Source organism: Callospermophilus lateralis, chromosome 2 (assembly GCF_048772815.1).
Source record: "Callospermophilus lateralis isolate mCalLat2 chromosome 2, mCalLat2.hap1, whole genome shotgun sequence".
In the NCBI taxonomy this organism is placed as follows: Eukaryota; Metazoa; Chordata; class Mammalia; order Rodentia; family Sciuridae; genus Callospermophilus; species Callospermophilus lateralis.
The window spans coordinates 36,155,465-36,165,927 of NC_135306.1; the positions used below are offsets into that span (position 1 = coordinate 36,155,465).

A 10,463-nucleotide genomic window follows, 5' to 3' on the forward strand; every position below is an offset into this window, starting at 1 on the left:
TGTCCCAGTCCGATTGGTCCCTCTCAATAAAGCCCGCCCCCTGACCAATTCTACTGGTCTCTAACTTAGTCCTGCTGGGTTTCGAGAACAGACTCCGCCCAGCCCAATTCACCTGAGACCCTTCGCTTCTCGCTCCTACAACTGAGCCCGTTGACCCCTCAGATCCTCACAGCCCCCACTGAACACCTCATAGGTATCTCACAGGAACCCTAGAGGGACCCTCACAAATCCAGACTCCCCACGGATGTACCCACAATATCGACACTTCCTACCTAGAGACTCGCTGAAAACCCCCTTAGCAGGTCCAATGTAGTCCCCTCAGGAAACCGCAGCCTCGAGAAAGATGTTTAGACTGCTATTTGGCAGGGAGAATACTAGGCGTTCCGGTTGTCCTGGTGACCGATCCCTCCTCTCCCGGCCCGGATTCTAGGGGTTTCAGTCAATCCCCTCTCCTTGACCCTGGACCCCCAGGTAAGGTAAGAGCCCCTTTGCGAAGGTCTGCGGATGTTCAAGTCTCCCCAAACAATAGACTTTCAAGCAAGGCCTTTCACTTTTCACCTCCTGCAGCCGGGCTCATCCACAACCAAGATCATCTCCTCTCTTGAGATCCACACTTTGCTCTTCAATCTACCATAATTTCCTGATCTAAGGACAACAACCAAGCCAAAGCCCAAAGGTATGTAGTTTCTCCAATGGTTCTTCCCACCCAAACCTTCAACCTGTTCCCCTCCTAATACCTGTCCTGCCACCTTCTACTTTTCATCCTTCTCCTCCCCATCCCTCAGTCCCTCCTTCCCCTCTGGTTCCCTTTCCTTTCCTCCCATTCTTTAGTTCTCCAGCCTCCGGTTACTTTTCCCTCTAAGTGACTTTGAGCCTCTTCCCACTTATCACCCTACCTCTGTCACTACTTCCCGTCCCAAACTTTCCTTTGGAAAGGCTCTGATGGATTATGGGTTTTTTGTTGTTGTGTTGTTGTTATTTTTTGTTTTGTTTTTTGTCTTTTGGTACTGAGGATTGAACCAAGAGGTGTTTAACCACTAAGCCACATCCCCAGCCCTTTTTTTTTATTGTATTTAGAAACAGAGTGTCTCTGAATTACTTAGGGCCTCTCTAAGTTGCTGAGGCTGGCTTTCAACTCGCAATTCTCCTGCCTCAGGCTCCCAAACTCCTGGGATTACAGTCATGTGCCACTGCACCCAGCTTCTAATGAGTTTAAGAAATGATATATCTAGTGTCTCTGGAGCAAAGCAAAAAGTAGACAGCAGAGAAAGTACAGGCAGGAATTCTCAGTAGTGTCGCAAATGATAACAGAATTGAATGTCACGGCAAAGAAATTTGGACTTAATCCAAATTTAAATTGAGTCATTGAATGCTTTTAAGCAAGGCAAGGCTAATGTTGGGTTTGTGTTGATTGGATCAGGAAGAAGGACTACCTATCTGGGGCCTCCTTCCAGGAGGAATTAGGCAGCCCCATAGCGTCCTATACTTACCCCAGCATAATATCAATTATTCCTTGTCATTTTTAGTTGACTTGTCTCTCCCAAACTCAGCTGAATCCAAGGCTTAGCACAGTGCTTGAGTAAAAGCATAAGATCAGGCTCTTTGCAAAAAGTGTAAGTTACATAAATTAATAAAATAATGGGTGAATGAATTAATATACTGGGGGTGGCAGTACAGAGGCAAAGTTATTACACAATTCAGGCAGAAAATAATGAGAACATGAACAAAATTGGGGGAATAGGAAAGGAGAGAATGCGTATCAAGACTTTTTAGAAAATAGAAATGCAGTTCTCATTGCCTATTTGAAGATCGGGACTTAGCGAAAAGAAGACTAGGATAATTTTCAGAGTTCAATTTGATGTCTCTGGGATATCCATTTAGAAATGTCCCATGGGCAGTTGGATGAGTGTGAAATACAAGAGTCTAAAGAGGGTCTACACTGGAAATATGGACTTAGAAGTCAGCAGCACACAGCTAGAAGTAGTTGAATCCTTAAATATGAATGACATTATCAAGAGAGGGGATATGTGATCCCTAAACAAAACCAGACTACAGACAGGGCCTCCCTGCCTTAGGCATCATGGCATACTCTTCACTCTTGAGAGCCAACCCCAACTTTGGCTTGATATTCTCAATCTCTGGAATGCCATAGCTTGACCTCCAGGGGCCAAAGACATACCTAGGACCCAGCTCTTGGACTGGCCAAATAGCTATGTTCAGGCTCCCTCCTAGGGCATGGTCCTCTGCTACCATCTACTGATGGGATTCTGACTACTTCGGCCTTTCTTTTTTTTTTTTTTTTTTTAAGTATTTATTTTTTTAGTTTTTTATGTGGACACAATATCTTTATTTCATTTTTATGTGGTGCTGAGAATTGAACCCAGTGCCTCACACATGCTAGGTGAGTGCACTACCACTTGAGTCACATCCCCAGCCCTACTTCGGCCTTTCAAACTTTTAAGTTCCAGCTCCCTAACCTCCCCTTAGCAGCATGTCACATCATGTCTGCCACATGAGTGAACCTCCTGGCATTATACCTGGAGACACTCTTTTTTTTTTTTTTAAGCTACATATGACATTACAATGATCTTGGCAATTCATACATTTGAATCAATTGGGATTGGAGACACTCTTTTTGTTTTCTTCTTGTGTCTCACATGTACTGAGAATCTTCTCCTAATTCCATAACACCCCCGCCCCCAACCCTGTGAACCCTATGCTCTCTGTCCTGACTTGCAGACCCTCCAGTCTCAAACTAACGAAGCCTGTACCTTATTCTACCATTAGATAGAAGCAGACAAGGTCACAGAAGAGCCTCATACCACCATGGATGCCAAGGAACACCCCTCTTCCAAGGACCCTTCTACTGAAGATTTACAGGAGCGCCCCCTCTCTGAAACTACCTTGGAGCCTTCCATCTCCCAGACCCCTTTAGAGGCCCAGGCCTCTGAGAGCCTTTTAGAGCATTCTGTCTCTGAACCCCCTTTAGATAAATCCACTTTCAAGACCCTTTTAGAGCCCCACACCTCTGAAAATCCTTTGGAGCCTTCTATCTATGTAAACTCTTTAAAAGAGTCAGCCTCTGTGGTCCCTTTGGAAGCCCCTACCTCTGAGACTCACAATTCTGAAGTACCAGAGAAGCATATTGCTTTTCAGTCCTCACCAGTAAACCAGCTCTCTTCCTCTGATACATTGAGCAATGATGACCTCTCTGAGTCTTCTTCCAGTGAGGTCTCATGGACAAGGACATCCTCCCAGGAGCTTTTTCCAAAGCACTTCGTTTCAGGCCCTTCAGCCCAGAACCACATGGACACATCTACCAAGCAGAAGGAAGATTCAGGGGAGAACAAGGAGGGAATGGATACCAGTGACATCACTGCTCAGACAGCCCATCCTGAACACCAGCTGGGCAAGAAAAAGGAGAAGAAAGGAGTTGGCCGTAATTGCTCCTGCCCTTTCCCCTGTTCTCATCACTGTCTACTGTCCTTCACCTACTCCAGAAGGAGAGGACTGTGTTCCTCTTGGACATGGCCCTTCTCTTAATTTTAGGGACTTCTCACTTCCCCCTGGTTACTCATTCCCTCCCTTCCCAGGTTACACAGGCAGCCCAGTGGTCCCTGCTAAGCAGGCAGAGCTGATGGACCTGACTAAGGAAATGGAGAGGGAGAAGTCTGGTGCTCAGTTGAATCATCTTTTCCAATGGGAGAAGGATGCATCCCTGAATGCTATCCAGACAGGTGAGCCTAGGAGGCCTTTCAGAGGCCTGTAAGAGGGCCCATGGATATCTTCCAATCCAATAGGATCTGGAAACCTGCCCATTCAATAGATAGCTGCCCCTTGTGGAAACAGCCATGCCATTCTGCCTGGAATCTGGAAGGGGAGCAAGCGGGTAGGCCAAGAAATAGCAGTGTGGGTCTGACAAAAGGTGAGAATATTCATACAAAGTCCAGGCAGGCACAGATGACCCATAATAATTTTAATAAATTTATTAAAAACAGAAGGGCTAGAGGCCAGCCCAAGATCTAGGGCCCAGATCCAAGTAGTCTGTACCAGACAGATCCTAAGGCAGACATGGCCCAGGACCATGGTCAGTCTCCAGGAGACTTGTTGTTCTGATATGGCAAAAACCATTAGCCTCTTTGGTGCAACTCAATTAAAAGCTGTCATCCCACTGAGTGTGGTGGCTTATGATTATAATCCAGCAGCTCAGGAGGCTAAGGCAGGAGGGCCACAGGTTCAAAGTCAGACTCAACTTAGTATGGCTGTAAACAACACAGAAAGATAAGACCCTGACTCAAAACATAAAAAGGGCTGGGAGGCTGGGCACATGGCACATGCCTGTAATCCCAGCGGCTCAGGAGGCTGAGGCAGGAGATCATGAGTTAAAAGCCAGCCCCAGCAAAAGCAAGGTGCTAAGCAACTCAGTGAGACCCTGTCCCTAAGTAAAATACAAAATAGGGATGGGGATGTAGCTCAGTGATTGAGTGCCCCTGAGTTCAATCCCAGATACCCCCAAAAAAGGGAGGGAGCTATGGATGTGGGTCCGGGATTAAGCACCCCTGGGTTCAATCCCTGGTACAAAAAAAAAAAAAAAAAAAAAAAAAAAAAAGCTGCCATCCCTGCTTGTGAAATCCATGATAACTTGTAAATCCAAAAGTTTTGAGTCTCCCCACCAAAAGAGGAGAGCTGTGTCCTCTAGCCCTGTTGAATCTAAGTCTCAGTCCAGAGCTAGTACCTTTAACTGTGCTGTTAGCAGCATGCTCTGAGTATCTCTGTAATGGGTGTGCAGGCAAGCTGTGTAAACACATACCATCCTGTGTTTAACAATGTCTACCTGTGTTATTGAACTTCATATCTATAGGGATTACTGACTTCAGTAAGAGGGCCATCCTGACCTGATGAGAAGATTCTGAGATTTCTAGAATAAATTTATATATGTCACTACATTTAAGTTGGTCTTTCATATTCCTTTCTACTTAAGATGGAAATAAGGCTTAAGATATAAAGATAACCAGGTAATTCCATATCCTTATCCCTTCTCTGTGTAATTTACTTTCCCCATTCCCATGCAGGATCCCTCCCCACTCTACCTCTAGCCAATGAAGTCACAATGATCTAATTTGTTTCTCAGTTTATTTCAGGCATTGAGACAGGTTTTGTTTTGTTTTTTGCTTATTTTAATATCTTCTGTTACTCTTGCTTATTTTCTTGCAAATACAGGATTTGTTAGTTTCTCTTCTTAGACGCTCTTGTCTACTACCTTCTCATTTCTTCTTCTGAATTGAATGCCTTCATTTTCCTATTGAAACAGGAAGTGTAATTTAATCCTGATTAAAGATATTTGGGGCCCCCTTTTAATACTGGGTATCTTCAGTCCCTAGAGAGCAATGACTACATGACAGTACATGTAACATGTTGATAAATGTCAAATGTAAGCTTTTTAAAATAATTCCAACAAATATTTGTGCACCAACTATGTGCCAGTACGAGCCTAGTTGTGGAGGTGGTGGGACTGGAAAAGTTTCAAAAACAAAATTCCTCATTAGAGTCCAAAAAACTAATTTGCACTCTAATAAGTGACACCAATAAGGACAATTATAATTCACTTTAATAATTTCTATACCAAGAATGCTGCAGGGGCAGAGAAGAGGGACACCCAATCTTGGGTAGTAAAGGAACAATGTCTTACAGGGAAAGATTTCTTAATTGATATCTGTAAGATAGTAAGGAGAGGCGGCCAAGTCAAGAAAAGAGTAAGGTGAGACATGACAAGGCAGCTTAGGGAAGAGCAGCAGTATATTATACCTGACAAATAGTGTTTTTGAGGGGGAGTAACCCAGCTGAGCTTTGGAAGGGAAGAACTGTGCAGGCATTTCTGTGCCCAGCTAAAGAGTTGGAATTATATCCTGAGGGCAACTCAGAATCACTAAAAGTCTTTCATACTTCCTTTCCACTTAAGATGGAAATAAGACCTAACATATAAAGATAACCAGGTAATTCCATATCTCAGGCCAAGCCTGACTCTATGGGCACAGACCCTTGTTCTGTACTTCTGTATATCACCTGCTTATCCACTGTGTCCTGTTACTCCAGACAGGGTTCAGGATTCCTCTGGTGGAATCCTGGCTCCCACCCATTTCCATTGTGACACTGCCTCAACCAAGCTTTCTTGGTGTAATAGGGCATTCGTACTACAAGCTGTCAGCATCAAGACAGAATCAGCCAAGCCAAAAGACGCGTCTGAACAGGTTTTAGTTCCTAAGAAGCTATGGGTAAGACTAGGAAACCTGGCCTGAGGCACAAATTTGTGGATTGTAACCCTGGTCAGAGTTAAAAACAAAGCATGCCAATTATTTTTCCTTGTGGAACTTCAGGTTTATGCCTAGAATTGCTCACACAGTCAGGCAGTCTGTGTTCTCTGAGTACCTATTTCAGGCCCTGTGCTAGGAATAGAGATGTAAATGAAAAGACAGGTATTACCCTTAAGGAGCTCACACACTAATGGGAATCATGGTAGGAATAACACAGAAGCTGTGGAATGGGTCCTAGACAGACAAGGGAAATCAGAGGCAACTTTTTGGAAGAGGTGAAATTTCAGTTGAAACTTCAAATGGGAATAAGAGTCCTGCAGCCTCAGGTCCTACTCCATGGGGACTCAGGCAGAATTCTTGGTTAGAAGAAAAAAGGATGAGAAAATCTGAGTGGGAGGTGCTTTCTGGTTCTCCTACCATGTTGACATAGCACCACTCTTGCCTCATGGTGAGACTGGCCATGAAGCCAGAAAGCTTCAGATCCCACTGCTGAAACCAGGCTCTCAAAGGTTGTAGCCTTCTGCTGGTGCCTGCTCTCAGGGATATTTATTAAGCTTGCTTTCCTTTCCATGTCTCCTTTCCCAGTCTCAGAACATATTCTTGGTCTTCAACGCCATAACTTCTGGCCTACATCCTTTTCCTGGGCCTTGGAGAGCAACAGGCAGCCCTTCTCAGGCTCAAAGAGGGTATTAGTTCCTTAACACTAGGAACACAGAAGAGACATATGAAGGAGCCAATCTAGAGAAGATAGGGGAAGTCCTCCTTCTATCTCCTGGTACCAAGGGTGCCCAACCACCTCCTCTTCTTCAGGGTCTGTCACTAACCATTCTCCTTAGGAACCAATCCCTATCACATACTGTATATCTGGCCATGTTTCCTCTTCCTCACCTCTAAGTGTCTAACACTTCAAAGGAACAAAGCAAAGCTGGGTTCTAATGTGGAGAGGGGAAGAGAAAAGAAACCCCACAGTCACAAAGAACTCAGTGAGATTCATGTTCACCTTCAAACAAAATTTTACCTGTAATCTTCCTGCTCAGAAACTGAAGACTCTTCAGTCATCTCTGGCTGACTCATATAGAATTGATCCTGGGATAGGAAGGGAATTAAAGACATGGGATGATCAGTAACCTTGAGGGAAAAAGTCAATGGGGTAGCTGTGAGGACTGTGGGGTGGAGATAAACATACCTGGGGTAGAGGTGAAGCTCCACCCTGACCCCACGAAATAGGTCAAAATATCTGGGAGAGCTTAGGATTTTTTTTTCTTTTTCACTTTTCCATATTATTCATTCCTTCCACAATTACCTATTATTCACCGTTTATAGGTCTCTACATTGGTTGGCGCTGTCCCCATTACCTATGGGACTGCTTCCGGATTGGGGATGAGTCCAAGTGCTTTTGTGGACATTTACTGAGAGAGCACCACATTATCTCAGGTAGGGGAGAAGTGACCAGCCTTTGTCAGGTATGGAGGGACAACTCTGTCATCATGTCTTAGGATATGTGAAACTGTGTGTGTGTGTGTGTGTGTGTGTGTGTGTGTGTGTGTATGTGTGTGTGTGTGTTAATATGGGGGAGGATTTGGCATAGGCAGGCCAGGCCCTGTCAGGTGCTCATCCAACCCCACCACCCATCCTTGTCCCATAGACATAACTGTGCCCTGCAATGTGAGTCAGTGCCGCTGCCTCATGTTCTGCTTCATCCCATCACGCCCAGAAGAGGTGGGTGAATTCTGGCTCAAGAGACGAGCCACTTTTGATCCCAAGGCCTGGAGGGCTCAATGTCGCTGCAAACATAGCCATGAAGAGCATGCAGCCACTGGAACTCATCCCTGCAGGCATCGTGGTAACTTCTAATGCAGGGGAGTATTGGGTGGGAAGAAGTGGGTATAGGATGCAAATAGTTTGGGGAAGAGTGTGGGGAGCTGCTAAAAAAGATACTTGTTTGGTGGGTAAGGAAGAGTTGAGAATGTAGTCTGCCCATGGAGATGCCTCTCCATTCTCTATATTCTCCTGGGCTGTCCTTTTGTTTCAGGTTGTGGCTGCAACAATTTTGAGTCTAATTTCCTCTGTGCCGCTTGTGACCGGCGCTGGGAGGAACATGAGACTTTCTTTGAGACCCAGGAGACACGCCGACGAGGAGGGAGACCTCATGGTAAGGATGCAATCTGGGACAGGGGGCCATCCCAGCATCTGTAGTCAGGAGGCTGGGCAGAAAGGCACCCTAACTGTCCCCTACAGGATTACTGTATTTTCTCACTCCCCAAATCCAATGCCTGTACTGGTTTCTACCCCCAGGAGCAGAATATGTGACATTTGCAGACATGCCTGTCCTCCAAGAAACCATCCTGAACAGCTCTGACTTCGAGGCCCTCCAGATGCAAAGGCTCCCTTGTCATCCCAGTCCCCACCCTAGTTCCCCTGCATTCCCTAGCCCACACAGACTCCAGCCTGGTCCCCCATCTGACCGCCATACCTGACCCTTTAAACATTTACTCTCCCATCCTCCAGGGACATACACTTCAAAAAACGACATAGGCCCTTCTGAGCCTAGCCCAGATCAGCAATAAAATGGAAGCCACTAGAATCTGACGTAGTCCTATATGGGGCAGTAGAGCCAAGAGCCAACCAAAAGTCATTAGAGTTGGCACTGTCTGGGGGCAAGAGACATAAGGATAAAAGCAGGATAAAGGCTGGATCCAGCTATCTGCCCCACATCATGCCCACATTCAAGCTTCTGGCTGTGACATCACAAGCAGAGTGATTTCAAGAAAGCCAAGAAAGGAGGAAATTTCAAGAAGGATAAAGTGGGCAATGATTTAAGATGTAGCTAGGGCTTCTGTAAGATAAAGACTAAATAGTGCCCACTGGATTTTACAATTAGAAAGTGTTTGGGGACTTCAGAGTACAGTTTCATACTGGTATAGTAGAAGGAGAAACAAAATATCTATGAGTTTGAAAGGGACTCTTCCAGAAGCTTGGATGAAAAATGCAGGGAAAACGTCAGACAATATCCAGAGGGAGATATGGAGTCAAGGAAGCAGTTTTTTAGGAAGGAAAGGGGGAAGATACCAGTAGATAAAATGTCCTTGAAAGATGCAGAAGAAAGAGGAAAGATTCCTAGTGAGACAAGATCCCAGAAAAAAAGAAATGGGATGAGATCAAGGCAGAGGTGAAGGGATATGCTCTGAACAAAAAGGAACATCACTTCCTGAAACCAAGAGGAGGAAAGAAAGTTTGCAGCCTTCACTGAGCTTCAAGAAACATATTAGAGAATTTCCCTTCTGATAGCTTCTCTATGAAGTAGGATAAGAGTGAGGGGGTGTTAGGAGACAAGAAGGGAAAGGTGAGAGTTTGGGCAGGCTAATGTTGGGGAATTGGAGAAAATCCTGACCAAAAACTGAGTAGTGGGGCCTGGGGTGTGGCTCAAGCGGTAGCGCGCTCGCCTGGCATGCGTGCAGCACGGGTTCGATCCTCAGCACCACATACAAAGATGTTGTATCTGCCGAGAACTAAAAAATAAATATTAAAAAATTCTCTCTCTCTCTCTCTCTCTTAAAAAAATAATATTAAAAAACTGAGTAGTTTAGGATTCAGGTACAGTTGGAAGTGAAAAACCTAAGAAAAATGTTTAGATTACCGGATAGATAGAGATGGGAGGGTATCAGGGAGGATTATGAGGAAAATGAGACAAAAGGAATTGGCATAAAGATGTGGAGGGTGTGGATGATACAAATAGGGAAAGAAAGTGATTCCAGGAATCAATTGATGAGTTGAAAGGGAATAAAAGTCTCTAATGAGGTCCAGTAGCAGTTGTAGTGGCATGGACTGAATTAAGGAGACAACAATCAGAGCCTGCAAAGCATTACAGCTTTCACATGAGAACAGCTATAGGTGATAACAAGGACTTGGAATAGAGAAAACTGAAAAAAAGTGAGTTTGGGGAAGTAACAAGGAAGTCCATAGGTAATTCTTCCAGGAGTTAGAAAGCCTGACACTGATGGAGCTCTATGCCTCTAGAGAAGAACTTCCCCACTTTGGGCCTTGGTTTCCAGATCTGTAAAACAGGATTAACCAGTGTTGTTCTCTGTGAAAACCCAAGGAAATAACCAGTTTTAACGAGCTTTGTATTCACTATCCCTCCAGGCTGGTTTC

General features: G+C 44.9%; 1 protein-coding gene across 2 annotated transcripts; it reads left to right on the forward strand.

Annotated features, from left to right (window-relative positions):
* The first annotated feature begins 112 nt into the window (after nucleotides 1–112).
* Nucleotides 113–9,809, forward strand: Fam221b (family with sequence similarity 221 member B). Of its 2 annotated transcripts, none has more exons than XM_076843298.1 (8): nucleotides 113–476; nucleotides 568–676; nucleotides 2,788–3,439; nucleotides 3,594–3,737; nucleotides 7,635–7,745; nucleotides 7,957–8,154; nucleotides 8,344–8,463; nucleotides 8,607–9,809. In XM_076843298.1, the coding sequence occupies exons 3-8, from the start codon at nucleotides 2,827–2,829 to the stop codon at nucleotides 8,786–8,788; spliced, it is 1,368 nt and encodes a 455-aa protein (XP_076699413.1). In that variant the 5' UTR covers nucleotides 113–476; nucleotides 568–676; nucleotides 2,788–2,826; the 3' UTR covers nucleotides 8,789–9,809. The 2 variants fall into 2 exon arrangements, with proteins under 2 accessions (XP_076699413.1, XP_076699414.1); XM_076843299.1 differs by having other exon boundaries at nucleotides 113–471.
* Nucleotides 9,810–10,463: the final 654 nt, after the last annotated feature.